Raw genomic sequence first — 17,608 nt, 5'->3', positions numbered from 1 at the left:
TCTCCATTCACTGTGACAGAGGTGACCCACTGTGACAGTGTTGGCTGAGCTCTCTGTTTCACACACACACACACACACACACACAAGAAAGCCAGACTGCTCCGCCAGGTGCTTATACTGGGCCCGATGCCTTCAAGCACCAGAGGAGTCAGAGACCCTGGGGGCTCCAGGGACAATCACCAATGTCCCCAGGCCTGAGGCAGGCTGAAGTCTTCTGCGTGCTAAAGATGCTGGGTATCACCTGCTACCAATTCCTGCCCTCTCTCCAGCCGGTCTGCCTCTGTCCCTCCAATGTTCCCCAGGTTTCTATACAGCCAGAAACACAGTGAGTGAGTGACCACTAACCTGTAAAGAAAAAGTGGTATCTGCTGGACCGGGCAGCGAGTGTTGTTACGGAAATGGACAAGCAAGGGTTCGAGTCCTGGATCTGCTGCTTGAAACCTCTGGACCCTTCGGCAAACGATGCAGTGTTTGCCTGTTGGCTGTGAGTTGGACCAATTGTCCCCAGGGCTGCCAGGCTGCCTATAAGCGGCCAGGCCAAGCACAGAAAGCACAGAGTCCTGGAGAGTGGCCAGGTCCTTAGCGAGACAGCACCCATGTCTGCAGAATTGCTCCAAGGGACTGGGACTGCAGAGGGCCTATGTGTATCTGTGAGCCTCTACAAGAGAGAAAGGGCCTTGTAACCCCCGAAGGAGAAACCGGTCAGTCACCCAAGCCCAGCTACTGCTATCAGTCCTGTGTAAGCTGCCAGAAGCTATATGGGTTTCTGCTAAATACTTGAGAAATGCTAAGACTTGGAGACACCTCCCAAGTCCCCAGTTACCCAGCAGCCTGTATAGCCCAGGCCTGTGTTGCACACAGACACTGCTTCTAAGTCATTACAAAAGAGTAAGGAACTGACCAGGGGCAGGTGGCCAAGACCACTGACACAGGGGTAGGACACTGTGGCTTGTCACTGAGTTGTCATCCTTTCTCCAACTTCCTTCCCCAGATAATGTGCCCAGGTACAAATAGTCCTTCCCAGACTCCTTTGCAGCTAGGCAGGTCTCCTGGTGAAATTCTGACCAAGAGATGAAATCACTGTTGTAGATGTCCAGGCAGCAAATGTTTTTCTAATTAAAAAGAAAAAGGGAAAATAGGAAGAAAGGAAAAAAAAAAAAACCTCGCCTGCAAAGGGTCCTTTTTCCTTCCCCAGTTTTTCTGCCTGGCAGAGGTGAAACCGCTGAGAATGAGAGCCAAGGGCTCCGGAGAGGCCGCCCAGCTCTGCCCACCTCCTGCAAAGCCCTGCGCTTCTAGTATAAGCCATGGTTGGGCTTCTGCGACTTGCAGCAAACTGCAGATCCTGACTCATCACCAGGCCATCTTGGGGACCTCCAGAATGCTCAGTGGCACATCAGCCAGGACAGCTGTCTTCTAAACACTGGGCAAGGGAGAGGACAGCTGCGTGAGTCAGTTCTGGGGCTCTGGGGCCTGAGCAGCAGGCGGCCCAGAAAGGGAAGTGCTGTGTGCTGGCTCTTAGGAGGACTAGGGTCCCTGCAGGGCCACAGCGTGTGTGGCCCCAAGCAAGTTCCTTTTCCTCACAGGGCCTCAGTTCCTTTACTGAGCGGGAATTGCTGGCTCTTGGGGCAGAGGATGGGAAAATAAGCACTCCTCTCAGGCGTCACTCGGGAGGAAGAAGCTGCTCCCACAGGCATGGGGGAGGGCCTAGGAAGGGCTGGCTTTGGTTCAGCTGCCCCAGGGCCAAGAATCACTTGTCAGGAGGATGGGGGAAGGCTGTGGCCAAAGCACTTGATGTGCAAGACGGAAGAGTAGAGTTCAAATCCTTCCTACCCAAGAAAATGCCAGATGGGTATGACAGAGACAAGGATCCTAGAGCACGTTGGCCAGCTAGAGTAGCCAGCCCTTGAGCAGTGGGTTCACAGGAAAGACCCCACCATAATGACAGTTGTCACGGAAGACTTCTGATGTCTCCACATGCACACATATGCACACACATGTGCACCGACACACGTTCCAACATAGGCTGAGCTCATGCACAACTCCAGGCACCGGGACAGTCCTCGGTCTTTCCAGCTATGAGGAGACCCTCAGGGAGTGACGCCATTGTCCTAGGGAAAATACAAAAGCAGCCCCAGGCTAAGACTCAAGTCTTCCTACCAGACCATGACCATTGCCCCATCACTGACCACTGAGGGGACACAGTCTGGAAGGAGGGACAGCTGCCAGTGCAGGGCCAGCCCCATGGAATGTTTGAGAAGATGGTGCCATGCAGAGCCACTGGAGCAGAGAATGGTTCTAGCAGGGACATTGGGAAGACTTCCTGGAGGACGTGGCATTGGCAGGGGGAGCACCAGCAGTAGTGGGAACAGAACTGACTGTCCTGACATATGCCCACAGGAAGACTCTTCTCTGAATAGGGAATGACGAAGGCAGCCTGCCCTTAACACATTATATGTGACTCTGGATGTGACAGAGATGCTGAGAAGCCAAGAAATGGAAGGAAGGGAGGGCTGGAATCAGCTAAGGGCAGAGTGCTCCCTCTCCCTCCTTTTCCCTCTCTCTCTAACCTATGTGTCTCTCACGGTGGGTCCCTTCTAGGATTCACACACACACGCACGCACGCACTCAGCCTCTGCAATGTTTCCTATTATGGAAAATGGAGACTGTAGCTTCACCCCTGTGTGTGGCTGTGGAGAGGGGAGGGGCACCTTGGTGTTCATTCAGGTGTGAACTGTTATCCCAGCAATGCAGGCAGGGCTTGGGCCCAATCAGGAGTCCTCAAGTATTATTCCACTGAACTGTGACAATGGATTTGATCTCCACAGTGACCAGGAAAGGTCTAGAAACCGAACAGAAGCCAGAAGATGACTTCATTGCTGAACCATTCCTCTTGACCAAAAAAGCTTGGTACCCCCCCCCCCCCCAATCACTTCTAAAATGCAGAATTTCAGGCTGGAGACGTGGCTCAGTGGTTAAGAACCCAGAGAACCTGCGTTCAATTCCCAGCACCCACATGGCAGCTCACAATTGTCTGAACACCAGTCCTGAGGACTTTGACGCCCTCATCTGGTCTCCTCACGCATATAAATGATGCACAGATGGGCAAACAATGCAGATAAAACACCTATAAACATAAAAAATAAAAACAAGTACAAAGTTTCTCAACAAAGAAGAAAGGGCAAGAATCAGCAAATCCCAAGTCCACTCTCACCCCTGCCCAAACAATGCTAACTGGAGTCAGATGTCAATGGCCTGCCTTCTCCTTTTGGAACCCTGTGTGTGGAATCCACTCATGCTTATTATAAAAGGGCTAGCTTTTCACAAGAGCCCAAACTCACCAGCAGAATCAGACCCAGGAGGGGCTGGACCTGGAGGGGATTCTCTTGGAATAAGTGCACCTGAGTTTTCAGTCCTTTGTATTGTATGGGATACAACAACAGGGACCAAACTGGGACCAAGTTGGAGTGGTCACACTGACTTTGAACAAAAGTATCTGTAGCTACTTGAAGTTGTCAAAATCTTGCCTAGCCAGGCAATATGTTTCCAATCCCAAAGACTCAGCCCGCTGACCCAGAGGTTCAAAGTCAACACCCAGAGGTGTTAATACAGGATTCTGGGGAGGAAAGTCATCAGCAGTTTTAGTTTGGCCTTGAACCCTGAGAACTACAGCACCAACCTGCCAGGCAAGATGTGTCCAAGAGTGGCATGGCCGTGGTGGGGGTAACCAGCTGCTCTCTGCAGGGATTGACCCAGGGCTCTCAGAGGCCCCAGGGGGAAACCTAGGACTGTTGTTTGGCTAAATGGACACAGTATAGAGCAAGCTTCTGAATATTACTACTTATGTGCACACATCATGCTGCCCTCAGCCTTGGTCAGAGAAGCTTCTGTCTGCAGAGGGCATTGATTGCTACAGAGTCTCAGAGCTGGTCAAAGGGCTGAGCAGAAATGATTTCAAGTACTCAGCGTAAACCGGATGGCTAAACTCACCCTCTTCAAGATTTAAGAAATGGGACATCTATTTCATCTCCTCCAAGACTCAGGGGGATACATTTCAGAAGAAAGAACATCAAAATAGTAAGACCTAGAGGACAGGGAGGAGAGTTGAAGAATGCTGTCTTCTGGACACGGGTAGGTGATGCCCTTCATGAGCTCACAGGTGCCCTGTGCCGTATGTACCCGTCTGTGTGTGTGTGTGTGTGTGTGTGTGTGTGCATGTGTGAGCACTGGGGGGTGCGCTGGGGGCACAAGACAGTGTAGGGAGTCTTTCTCACTGGCTGACCACCTTGTAGATCAACGCAGAGTCTCCTTGAATCTAGACTCATCAGTCTTGACTGGCTGAGAGCCCCGGGGAATCCACCTTTCTGCCCCAGGGTCACACATGTGCACTGCTCCCACTGCCACATGGCTACCTGCCAGGGTCCTGATGCTGTGCAGCAAGCACTGCACTGGATGATCCATCTACTCAGCCACCAGATGTCTGCAGCAAGGATCAGTCTCCTTCCTAGCCACACCCGCCCACACACACACACACACACACACACACACACTAGCACTGCATGCAACTCTGCTGCAGTGAGTTAGATCACTTTCCTTGTTGATTAGCTCTGTGGGCACCAGAACCTATCTGGCCAAAACCTCACAGGGGTGTGCATTCAACCAGAACCCAAGGAGGCTGGGTTTGCAACAGACCCTTCACAGCAGCCCATCTGTGAGGCAGCCAGAGAGTGGAGTCTGGCATCGGGTTCCAACCCCAGCCTTGACACTGTCCATCTAACACAACAGGGGTGTGTCATATACCTCCGTTTCATCATGTGTGGGGTGGGGGGGGGCAGCCGAATGTTATTGTGGGGTATGGGGCAATACAATTCCTGGGCTGGAATGCAAACCCCTCCCATGAGGGAATTATTGAAGTGCTGTCTCCTCGTCTGTAAAATGGGTATGAAGGACGACGTCGATACTTGGTGTGAATGTGTGCATGGGCGCCCTGCCCAGTGTTATTCCTATCTCAGCAAAGATCTGCCGCCATCCCTTTTCTGAATGGACTTCTGTAACAGCCTGGGACAGAACTTGTCTTAAAGGTGTTCTGATGAAGGCACGTCATAGCATGAACCTGCCCCACTAACTGTTCAGGGAGGGATATGTCAGCCTGTCTCATACCCAAGGTGACACTGATGGGAAGACACGTTTTCAGACATTAGAATAAATGACATTTTCACGATGTAACAGGGCAGGAACCATGGTGTGCTTGCCTGGCTTCCAACCCTGACTTTCGTACCTTGGAGAAGCCTCGTCTGCCTTTGTGGCCCTGTTCATTCCCTTTTTCTTATGTCCTTGGGAGTCTGGAATAGAGATAACTCAGCAAATATCATGGACCAATGGCTCATCCACCCCTCCATTCACCAAAGAATCCATCAATAAATCAGCCATATGATGCCTATTGATTAAAAACTATTTCCTATGGCCAGGCAAGGCAGTTGTACAGCTTTAATCAGAGCACATAGGGCCAGCCTGGTCTACAGAGGGAAGTTTCGGGACAACCAGGGTTACAAAGAAAAACCTTGAACTAGGCCGTTTGTTCCTTTAGCTTCCAAGAACTACATACACATCCAGCCTCCCTTGCAGCTAGTTGGTACCATGTGACTCTTTTCTGGCCAATGAAAGGAAGGTCTACTAATACAACTTCATCATACAACACCTTGCCTTATGTGTGTGTACACACACACACACACACACACACACACACACACAGACACACACCAAAGCTCAGGAAATATTGAAGAAGAGGAACTGGAAAGATGTTAAGAGGCAGAGGTGGGGGGTGGAGTGAAATGGGGTCTCCTGAGCACACCGGGGCTCTTTGTGTATTCCCACCAGCTCAGCTGTGATTGTCTGAACAAAACCTGTGCAAAATCCAGTTGACACTGGTGGAGGGGTGCTCCACCTGCCCACAGGTGATGAGGTTTTGATTGCTGCTCACTGCTGGGGGAGGAGTTATTTTCCTGTAAGGAAAAGGCTGTGGCTTCTGAAGGGTCAAGCATGCCCCAGTGGACGGCCCCATGGCCATGGGTGTATGGACGGTGCAGTTGGACTCAGTGGCTTAGATATATTATTTTTCAGAAGACAGAGTTGGAAGTAGGGTAAATATGGGGGAGGTTAGAGGGATCAGTGGGGGTAAATATGATAAAAAAATATATTGTATACATGCACAAAATTCTCAAAAATAAAATGCATATATTTATAAACAGACAAAAAACAGTTGCAGAGATGGCTCAGGAAAAGGGCACTTGCTCCTCTTGCAGAAGACCCAAGTTCAGTTCTTAACACCTAGCTAAGCATTCACAAACACCTGTAACTCTAGGGGATCCAGCACCACACCTTCTTCCGGCCTCTGCAGGCACCTAAACACATGTGGCAACCACTTGCACAGACACATAGTAAATAAATCTTAAGAGAAAACCATCCTGACTCTACTATCTGCCCGCGCATACACACGCATACACACACACACACACACACACACACAAAGTGGGGTGGGGCGGGGCAGGAGGGGGCTGGTCTACAGCTAAACCTTGGATGGCAGGATCTCAGGGCCTGGAGGACAGTGGTCTGGCCTACATTAGACGTGGCTCAAATAAAAACACATGTCTATAGAGTGAAACTCTGCCAGTCAGGTCACTGTCGCTGCTGTGAACACAGCCTGGCTCATGAGTGCCCTTTGTAAGATCACCCCCTCCTTCTTAAGGAGGGATGGAAAGCTGGGAACTGAAGACACACCCCAGCAAAGAACGAGAGGGGTTGAGGCTCCAGGCTGGGCCATTGCAGCTGTCCCTTGATGGGCAGTCACTTATGACACCAGGCTGAGGAGATGAACAGAGGTGGAGGATCCGCAAGAAGGGTCTATTCTAGCAACAAACAAGCCCACCCTGCCTGTGACATGGGTCAGATAGTAAAAATACTTCAGCCAGGTCCCTGAGGGGCCCCAGGGACTACTTACCTGCCGAGTTTGGGGACACATACTGACCCTTCACCAAATGCTAAGCAGAGGACATAGGAGCCACCACAGCGGCACAAGGCCACACCCTGGGTCAGGCCCTGTTCTTCACAGTCCTAGCAATGTCTCCCTTTCTCCTTCCCCTTCTCAGGCCCTCTGAGGTCACAGGTGAGACCCACATTTTTACATTTTCCTTGAGAAAGAGCTTTAAGAAACTCACCTGAAAGAAGAGAGACCAGAGACAAAGATTCAGCAAATCATGGGAGTCAGCAGAACCCGAATCCCATCCTACTCCTCTGCCTGCTAGAGGGAGGGCGACACCGCAACCATCTCTATCTTAGCGCCTGCTTCCCCACGGTTATGGCAACACTGTGTGAATCCCAGGAAGCCAGGTGGGCACCTGGATGTGGTGGGGCTCCCGGTGCCTTCCCCAGCCCCAGGGCGGCAGTTTTTGTTTCTTTGACACAGAGGCTTGGGTGGCCCAAAAACCCTTCTGTGGCTGAGAATGACCTTGATCTCACCTCCATCTTTCAGGGGCTGCCCCCACCCCAGGCCGGCTGGTGAGGTGCCAGGCAAGCATGCTTCCAACCGAGCCACACCCCAGCTCCATTTCCTGGTTCAGCTCTGTAGTTTTGTAGTAGGCAAGGATTGAACTAGGAGCTTGGCACATGCAAGACAAGCATTGTAACAGAGATGGGCCCCACACCTTCATGAAAGAGCAAAACTATTTTAAGCCAGGATCTTGCCAAGTTGCCCACATGTGCCTTCAACTCTTTTGACACTCAGGCTGGCCTTGAACTTCTGACCCTCCTGCTCTACCTCAGAGTAGCCAGGCTTCCTGCCCGCACCATCAGGCTTCAGTTTCGTTTGTTTTATGAAGTAAGAATAAAAAGGGGGTTGGGAGATGGATTAAGGACAAAGGACCTAGAAACAGTGTCACAGGGCTCTGTGACACGCACTCCCCTCATACACATGTAGGAATGAATACACACATGTGCGTACACAGGCGCACATACACACACATGGGGTGCTCTCAAAACAAAAACTCCTCTTTGTTCTGTGGAACCATCATTAAAAATTCAGCAGTTTAGGGGAGCAGGAGAGACAGGGGAGCAGCCTCAGCTTCAGGCCCTGAACAATGAGCGGCAGGAAGGGGACCTGACCCTCAGCCCCACGGCCTGAGGTGGGCGCTGCCGTTCCCCTCCAGCCTGCCTAGCTGGCTTGTGACAGTCTAGCTGTGTAACTGACCCGGGCTGGCCTCTCGCTCTCTGGCCTCTTACCCATCCCCCACCCTCAAGTCCAATTCACAGGCACTGGCCACCGCGCTCAGAGCTTCCCAGCACACTTCTCCCCGACTCATTCCTTCTTTGTTCTGGGAGCTGACCCAGAGTTCAGTAAACAGCAGGCACTTAATATACAGGAAAGAACCAATGGGTATGGGCAAGACCAAGACTGAAAGGTGCCCGGGCAGGGGTGGGTGAAGGTCATATCTTCCCAGGTCCACATGTGGATAGGAGGACACGGGGTGTGGGCCTTTCCCTCCTTCTGCCTCTGTGAGTTCTGAACTAGACTTGCGTGGTCAAGTGCCTGTACTCAAAAAGCCATGTCAGGATACAGTCTGTCCATCAGTCTATTTCCCTACTCTATTTTTGTTGTTTGTTTTTATGGGACAGGGTTTCTCCATGTAGCCCAGGCTGGCCTCGAACACACAGAAATCCACCTGCCTCTGCCTCCCGGGTGCTGGGATTAATGGGGTATAGCCACCATCACCTGGCCCACTCCCTGCTTTTTGAACCAAGGTCCTGCTATGCCATCCTAGCTGACCTGGTACTAATTATGTAGCCCAGGCTGGCCTCCCAGGTACTAGGATTACTGGCAGGAGCCACTCGGTGTCCTTTGGTTTAATTTGGTTTCGTGTACTGATGTTGGCCTTGAGATCACCCCGTAGCCCACACCCCTCTTGTCTGCACCTCAGATGCTGGGGATGACAGGCATGTGTCACCACAGCAGGCTTGAGACCCTGCTTCCTTGGGCCTCAGTCCACTTGGCTCTTAAATGGGTCTGTAACACTGCCCGCTACATTCAGTTGCTTTGATACTTACTGAACAGGAGCTCGTGCCAAGGCCAGTGCTGGCACAGTGGGATCCCGCGTCATTACCTTTAAAGTGCGGGGACAGCGAGCAGCTGTTCTCAGCAGCCTCCACTACCCAAACAAAAATCAAATTCAAAGGTTCTGTTCTAAGAGCCTTAGAAACTCCCAGCAGAGCTGGGCAGGGACAAAGGTCTACCCTGAATTCTAAAAACAATGTCCAGAAGGAGGGTTTGGCTGCTACCATTCACACTACCCCGACTCACCTGACCCCGGGCAATAAGGCTTAACGGGGTCTGCCTGGGGTCCAGGATGTGGCCAGGATCCGAGGAAGAAGAGAGGAAAGCACTGTCGCTCCTTCCCATCTCTACTCTCCCTTCTTACAGCCTCTTGAAGGACTTCCCTGTCCTTTGACGCTGGACCCACAGCCCACACTAAATCTGTTGGAGCCCCCAGGTGTCCAAATGGCCTAGCACACTGGTCTTGAAGGCTCCAGCTGGGCTCTTGGCAGACATCACTAATCGAGTGGGGCACATACCAAATTCCTTCTCACCCAGAGCTCCAGGCAGACATTATCAATCAATTGAATTGGTCAGGGATGAAAAGGATACTTCAAATTGGACTCCAGGTAGTGAGACCTGCTGTGTATTCTTCCTACAGCCTAGCCAGTGCATGCAAGTAGTCTAGCCTGCAGCCTGAATGAATGAATAAAGAAATATACACCCAGCTAGTCAAGTGTCCAGAAGGCCACAACACAAGAGGTATTAGCAACTCTGCACATTCCGTGCACACTCAGTCACCTGGGGGCCAGTGGTGGGGACGGTATCCCCCTCACCCACCCACTGTATGGTGTCCATCTCCTCCAGATCCTGCCACCTCTCCTCCTTGCTGTAAGACCTCAAGAAGGACACATAATCTGTGCTTCTAAGGTTTTATCCATGGGGTGTGGATTCCACGAGGCCCTGCCTTGATGACTGGTATGGGCTTCAGCATAAGTTCTTCAAAGCTAGCCTAGGCCAGTCTTTCTTACTAGGTGGAGGTCCTTGAGGTCATGGAAGCCAAGCCTCAGTCTTCCTGTGCCTCTTGCTAGGACCGTGTGAGGCAAACAGATGCTGTTGGGATCTGACCTTCTACCTGGTCCTTTAGGGGTAAGAATGGCTGCTGTTCTGGCTGCAAGACCCCAACCTTGCTCCCCAGGGCTGACTATACGACCTTCCTGGCGTACAGCTGCAAACCCCCACATCTGAGAATCACCATTCTCTTAGACTCAGGCTGACTCCTGCAATGTCACGCCCAGCTGCCACACGAGGCCCAGGGTCTCTGACCCCGTACAGCAAGTCACACATGAAATAGCCCCAGCTAGAGTCTGGAGCACAAGGATAGGCTGATGTTGAGGCATCTAATTGGCATCTAGGCCAATTCCCAGAACACACCCCACTCCCTCTCTGGACCTCAGTTTACCAGTCTGGATATGGGGAGAATGGGTGTTTGGTTTTGTTTTGTTTTTTGGATATGGTTTTTTTGAGACAGGGTTTCTCTGTATAGCCCTGGCTGTCCTGGAACTCACTCTGTAGACCAGGCTGGCCTCGAACTCAGAAATCTGCCTGTCCCTGCCTCCCAGAGTGCTGGGATTACAGGCATGCGCCACCACCGCCCGGGTGTTTGGTTTTAATCGTTATAGTTTCTACACATTACATTCACTGTAATTCTACAGATGTTTATTGAGCACCTCCTATACACCAGGCCCTCACTGCACCCGCTTCCTGACTCTGTACCTGTGGAAAGCATCTCTCCCTCTTTGGTCTTAAGGTCTTGGTTTTATCTCAAGGAGTTTCCTGAACCTCCTGTGTCTGCTCTATGAGATACCATCTCCTGCCTCCACTGCAGGGGACAATGGTGTCTTGTTCTTCCTTATACTTCCATGGCCTCTGGGCAAAGGTTCTAAAAGCTTCTCTCAGCAGAGTATGTAAATTTGCCTGGGCATCTCTCCTAAAGCCGTCCCAAAGCCCCAGCGGTTAAATCTCATCACTGGCCAGGTACCTTCAGAGATGCCCTGAGGTCTAGCAGCTTCTTTGTACTCACAGGGCATAAGGGCATTGACCCACGTGGGGCTGGCATCCCTTGCCTAGGGTTTGACTGGAACCCCAGGTCCCCTGTGGTCCGTGCCCTGCTCCGAGCGGCCATCCCAGCAGACGCTTGGTAAATATTGAGGCATTAATTAACTTCCACTAGGGAATGGTGACTCAGACCAGATGTAATCTCCCCAACTCAAGGAAGAAAGGAGAGCACCTCAACCTCACTTAGGTGATCTCCAGAAACCTTATCTGTGCACTGTTCCCCTCCACAAGGTGACTGTGAGGGCCCTGCTCACTCACGGGAACACATGCATGAGCACATAAGCACACGCGCGTGCGTGCGTACACACACGTACACACACACACACACACACACACACACACACACACACACCAGTCTTGAATAGTCTCAGTAGCATTCTGCCAAACCACTGTGTTCACATGCAACTGACCCCACTCTATCCATATTTATAAATCCTCACCGGGTGCCACCCCCTGTCACAGCCACCTCTCCCCCAGGACCCCTCCCCCCCCCACACACACACACAGTTCAGCCATCCTTTGCCTCCTTCAGCAAGAGGTTTATTGAAACATCTGCAGCAACTCCCCTGCCCAGAGCTACCTCAGAAAAGATCAAGGGGTTTTATTAAGCCAAACAAATGCTCAGCTTGCTGACCCCAGAGCCCACACAAGCATCTATGAGAAGGAAGGAAGACTGAGAAGAGGCAGCAGAGAAGACCCTACAATGGGGTCACACAGGTCCCCCCAAAGTAGCCGTACTTTGCCTGTCTCTACCCCTCATCCCATCCCATCCCCAGTGCACACTGGGGTCCATGTTTATCTACTGGAGGTGGTCTCTTCAGGTTCTATTCCCCCCCACCCGTGTCTGGGACTTTCTAACGTTTCTCTCTGCCCCCCCCCACACACACACACAAGTGAAGGAGTCTTAGAGTTAGTTCAACACTCACCTTGGTACCTGGGGGGTGTGGCTCAGTGGAGGCTCAACTGCCTCAGAGTGTGAGACTTCATCATTCACACCAAAAAGGACATCACCTTTAGTGGTGGCTGGGGAAGGGATGGGGTACCAAGCCCCACCCATTTCTATTCGCACTCTGATTCCCAGGCTGGTCCCTAGAGCTATCTTCTGTGTCTAAGATTTTCAGAACTAAGAATGAATATGAATATATGGAACCAAGAATGATATTTGCGTCAAGAGGTGGTGGCACACGCCTTTGATCCCAGCCCTTGGGAGGCAGAGGCAGGCAGATTTCTGAGTTCGAGACCAGGCTGGTCTACAGAGTGAGTTCCAGGACAGCCAGGGCTACACAGAGAAACCCTGTCTCAAAAAAACAAACAAACAAACAAACAAAAGAATGACATTTGCCTCCCCAGGAGTTTTGAAGAATCCTGGTCCTGGGGCACATAAAGATAGATAGATGATAGATAGATAGATAGATAGATAGATAGATAGATAGATGATAGATAGATAGATAGATGATAGATAGATGATAGGTAGATAGATAGATAGATAGATAGATGATAGGTAGATAGATAGAAAGATAGATAGATAGATGATGGATAGATAGATAGATAGATAGATAGAAAGATAGATGGATGGATAGGGCAGGGGCATTAAATCATTCAACAGGAGCTGGCCCGAGAAAGTCTACTTGGCCCCACTAACATATTTCCAGGCACCTACAGAATTGGGTTCAAATCCTGCCACCACCTCTTTCAAGTCTCAAGTTTCTTCAGTAAATACTGGGAAAGGACAGCATACATTGTGAGCCACAGACTCCTCCGGTTCCAGCTCAGTCCTCCCTGCTGTGGGAGCACCCCGCTCCCTTCCTGAACCTATACACTTCTGAGATAGGTATTCAGGAGGTAGGCAGAGGTATGGCTTTATAGCCCCAGGATTCATGACGGTACATCCCCAATGCCACACGGCCAGTAGGATGCCAGGTAAGTGTGCTTGTTTTGAGGGCCCAGCCCTAGCCCCAGCCGTAGTCCTGGCCTCTCTGAAACAGGCCAAGGAGAGCTCTTTAACTGCTACATTTCCCCCATGGCTGGTACCGAGGAGCAGAGAGCTGTGGAGCCTGTGGTCTTGGACAAAGCCTCTTTACAGCTAGTGACCACGCTCCCTCAACTGAAAACCTGGGTGAACTGTTCCCTGCTTTTGACCCTTGCCAAAACTTAAAGAAACAATTGATGAGTGTTTTCCTTAGACAGCAACCAAGGGACAGAGGTGCTGAGAGGGTCCACCTCTCCCCAGCCCCATGGGGCCCATTTGCCACCAGTCATTCCTGTGGATGATGCTTGCCCTCAAGGACCCAGCCCTGGACTCTTCCTGAGCCAATTTTCTAACCTAAGTACTAAGAGGTACCTTGAACGAGGTAGATGCAGCTTCTGGCTGGCATCTTGAACCCCACCCCCACCCCCTGCCCTCTTCTCTAAGTTTCTCAGTACAAAATGAGACTTTTTTTTTTCTGCTGTCTGTCCTCAACTGATCGGTAGATAACTCAGAATAAGGACATAAAAGTCGAGGAGTCCTTGGCCTGGGTACTCCTGGGGCTCAGGGTTCCGACTAAATCTTAACAGTTGCTCCACTTAAGCGGGGGTGGGGGGGTGGGGGGGAGTGGGGGGGGTGTCTCAAGCCTGGGCCCCGAAGAACCTTAGAGAGAGGAATTCAAACCTTCCTAGTAAAAGATCCAAGCTAGGCACTTAGTAAGGGCTTCTACTGTCATTGATATTAAGTCAGGAAAGAAGAGGTGACCCAAAGGAGGAGGAAACTTGGGGCGAGTTCATAGCCCAATACCCGAGCCCCATCCCCCACCCCTACCGGGGCAGGCTCGGGATCACATAGCTTCTCTACTAGAGATCAAAATTCACTGGGTTTTGAGCCAAACAGAAAGGCAGGTCCTTCCCTGACCATTCCCTGGCCCCTAAGCTAACACATCAGGTAATCAGGCCCCGAACTCTCTTCCAAGAGGGTACCCTAGTTCCCAGGTCCGCCCCCCCCCCCGCCCCCCACACACACCAGCTTTTCTCGGAAGAAGGTTCAGCTCGCCCAGGTTACCCCCGGCAGTTGTAGGTGAAAAGAGGAGGCGCCGCGTGGCTCGAAGCGGGGAACCGCGCGCACCTGTGGCAGGTGAGGCCCAACCACGCGGAAGGGGGCGGAGCCATCTCCGCTGCGCTCAGGTGAGCCGACCCCCAGCTTGCAGGAGCCAGGTCCAGGGTAGCTACGAGTTCCGATGTGGCTCCCAAGAGGCGACCCAAAGCTGAGAGCGACTACCTAGGAGGCTCCGAGTCCCACGAGGTGCCGCAGCCCCAGGAGAACATTCGAGGCAGCGGCAGCGTTGGAGGCCCGGGGTCCGTTCGTTATTTGAATAGCACAAAGGAACCGCCTTGGTCTGATTGGCCAGCCAAGTGGCCCCGGGGCGGGCAGCGGCTGTCAGTCGGAAGGCTCTCCATGCTTCTATTGGCTAATCTACAGTGGGGCGGGGCGCTGCTGCCCAGCTAAATAGTTGGGGCCGGGGCCAGCCGAGGCTCATTGCTTTGGCGCCGTCTGGGGAGCGTGAGCCTGCGGGTGGCGCGCAACGCATGGTGGCGACTTCTCTCCGAGTGTCGCCGACCCGCCGACCCAGGCTCGGTTCCCTGTGCCCGGCGCGCCCGGGCGACCTACTGGAGACATACGCTAGCAGCAGCATTCGCAGAACCAGAGGCGGCTGCTCCGCCGCCCGCGTCTCCGCGGGAGCATGGAGTGCGCCCTGGACGCCCAGAGCCTGATCAGCATCTCCCTGCGCAAGATCCACAGCTCCCGGACCCAGCGCGGCGGCATCAAGCTGCACAAGAACCTCCTGGTGTCCTACGTGCTCCGCAACGCGCGCCAGCTCTACCTGAGCGAGCGCTACGCCGAGCTCTACCGGCGCCAGCAGCAGCAGCAGCAACAGCAGCCGCCCCACCACCAGCACCAGCACCTCGCTTACGCGGCGCCCGGAATGCCGGCCAGCGCGGCCGACTTCGGCCCGCTCCAACTTGGCGGTGGCGGGGACGCGGAGGCGCGCGAGCCGGTTGCCCGGCACCAGCTGCACCAGCTCCACCAGCTTCACCAGCTGCACCTCCAGCAGCAGCTGCACCAACACCAGCACCCGGCGCCCAGGGGCTGCACGGCGGCGGCGCCGGTGGCGGTGGCCGGGGCGCCCGCGGGCTGCGCGGGGGCGCTCTCGGAGCTGCCCGGGTGCGCTGCGCTCCAGCCGCCGCACGGCGCGCCCCTCCGCGGGCAGCACTTGGAGCCGCTGCAGCCGGGTCCTGCGCCGCTGCCGCCGCCCGCACCCGCCGCGCTCTGCCCGCGGGACCCTCGCGTCCCGGCCGCTTGCTCTGCGCCCTCGGCGCCTCCGGGGGCTTCCCCTCCGACCGTCGCTGCCTCCTCTCCGCCCGCCTCTACAGCCCCTTCCTCATCCCCTGGCTTCTACCGGGGCGCGTACCCGGCCCCCTCGGACTTCGGCGTGCACTGCAGCAGCCAGACCACCGTGCTGGACCTGGACACTCACGTGGTGACCACGGTAGAAAACGGCTACTTGCACCAGGACTGCTGCGCCTCCGCCCACTGCCCCTGCTGTGGCCAGGGCGCTCCGGGACCGGGTCTGGCGTCCACCGCTGGTTGCAAGCGCAAGTATTACCCTGGCCAGGAGGACGAGGACGACGACGAAGAGGACGCCGGCGACCTGGGAGCCGAGCCCCCCGGGGGCACCCCGTTCGCCCCCTGTAAGCGCGCCCGCTTCGAGGACTTCTGCCCGGACTCGTCCCCGGACGCGTCCAACATCTCAAACTTGATCTCCATCTTTGGCTCGGGCTTCTCGGGGCTGGTGAGCCGACAGCCGGACTCCTCGGAGCAGCCGCCGGCGCTCAACGGGCAGCTGTGCGCCAAGCAGGCGCTCGCCAGTCTCGGCGCCTGGACTCGAGCCATTGTCGCCTTCTAGGGACCCCCGAGGGCATGGGGGACCCTGGGCCCCGCGGGGTTGGGGCCAGACAAAGACTCGGCCAAGGGACGATGAGGAGCGAGCGGGTCCCGGCCACTCGGGGCTGAGCTGGGGACAAGCAGAGGCTGATGTTTTATAAATTGTAAAATAAAAAAAAAAATCTAAAAATATTGGACTTTATTTTTGCAGAGAAAAAGCGCCTATTTAAGTATGCTTTGTGTTTCTCTTACTCTTTTTCCCCCCTTTTTATTGTACTGATTGCAGTGGTGTTTAGCGAGGAGCCTGCCACGTGAGGCAGGGCTGCTGCCCGGAGGAGGTGCCGGGCCGCCGGGGGGCGAGGCTGGGTGCCCGGGCGCGCCGGGGGCGCAACACAGGAGGGCACGGGGCCCAGGACACCGATTCTAATCAGTTGTCAGAGCCGGGAAGCCCGACGTTCCGCTCTTCTGAATGCCTCTCTGGGGTGAGGAACGGGTCTTGTGAAACCCTGAGCAAAAAAACAAAGGCAAACTCTATCTCCAAAAGGGACGTTTCGGTCACATTTCCTCTCTGGGGGCGGCCTCCAAAGTTCTCAAAATGAGAAGGCAGAAATGAAAACACTTCAACTTTTTTTCTTTTCTTGCCGGGTTGGGCGTCTAGAACCCCTCCTCTCCCCGCCCCTCTGGCTCCGTCCTCCTCCCCCTCCTCCACCCGCCTCGCGGACTCCGGCGGGTGTGTGTGTGGGGGGGGGGCACCCTGACACACTCAGTGCTGTTAGGAGAGGGGTGGAGGGCGAGTAGGGCGAACTACATTTCCCATCATGCCCAGCACTGCGGTCCTCACTAAACAAAAAAGGAAGTCGATTCCTTCACCTGGATCCCCGGGGGAGGGAGGGGCCCGGACCGCCGACTGCGCTGGAGACTTTTCGCTCTGCTCCTGGTCAGCTGTAGTGATTGTGCGCGCTTCTAAGTTACCTTGTGCTTTAGCCTTCAGTCCCATCTCATGAAACCAGCATTGTTCCAGCCTGTGAGAACCCTGTCTGCGTCCTCAGCTCGATAGATTTTGTTTAATTTAAAAGCCTTTTGTTGTGAGAAGGTGAGGTTTGCCTAGTGCCCCTTTGGGTCTCTGCCATCAACACCCCAGGGACTCTAAAACAAGTTGCCAACCTTGCCTTCCCAGCCCTTCTTCCTCCTGTATTTTTGTGCATAATGAATTGTGTCTCACCGGGTAAAACTGTTCAGGTTATTTGTTTAAATTCATAATCTTAATAAAAAGTCGATTGTAGAGTGTATGGTGGTTCTTTGCTTTCACATGGGCCTAGAGGTGAAAATCTCTCTCTCTCTCTGTCTCTGTCTCTGTCTCTCACACACACACACAAGCAAACCCCAGCTTTCCAGGGCCATGGTGGACCGGATCTGCCCACATCCGCAGGGCCAGGGATACATGTGTGTGTGTGTGTGTGTGTGTGTGTGTGTGTGTGTGTTCTGGGGATGGAGCC

At 53.6% G+C, this 17,608-nt stretch overlaps 1 protein-coding gene across 1 annotated transcript; it reads left to right on the top strand.

Annotated features, from left to right (window-relative positions):
* Positions 1-14,814: 14,814 nt before the first annotated feature.
* On the top strand, positions 14,815-17,382 carry Ier5l (immediate early response 5 like). Its single transcript, XM_052182097.1, has one exon. It carries the CDS (start codon positions 14,911-14,913, stop codon positions 16,132-16,134), a length of 1,224 nt encoding a protein of 407 aa, XP_052038057.1. The 5' UTR covers positions 14,815-14,910; the 3' UTR covers positions 16,135-17,382.
* The last annotated feature ends 226 nt before the right edge of the window (positions 17,383-17,608 follow it).

The sequence above is a fragment of the Apodemus sylvaticus genome, chromosome 5 (genome assembly GCF_947179515.1).
Source record: "Apodemus sylvaticus chromosome 5, mApoSyl1.1, whole genome shotgun sequence".
Classification (NCBI taxonomy): Eukaryota; Metazoa; Chordata; class Mammalia; order Rodentia; family Muridae; genus Apodemus; species Apodemus sylvaticus.
This window is presented reverse-complemented; position numbering and strand designations above follow the sequence as displayed.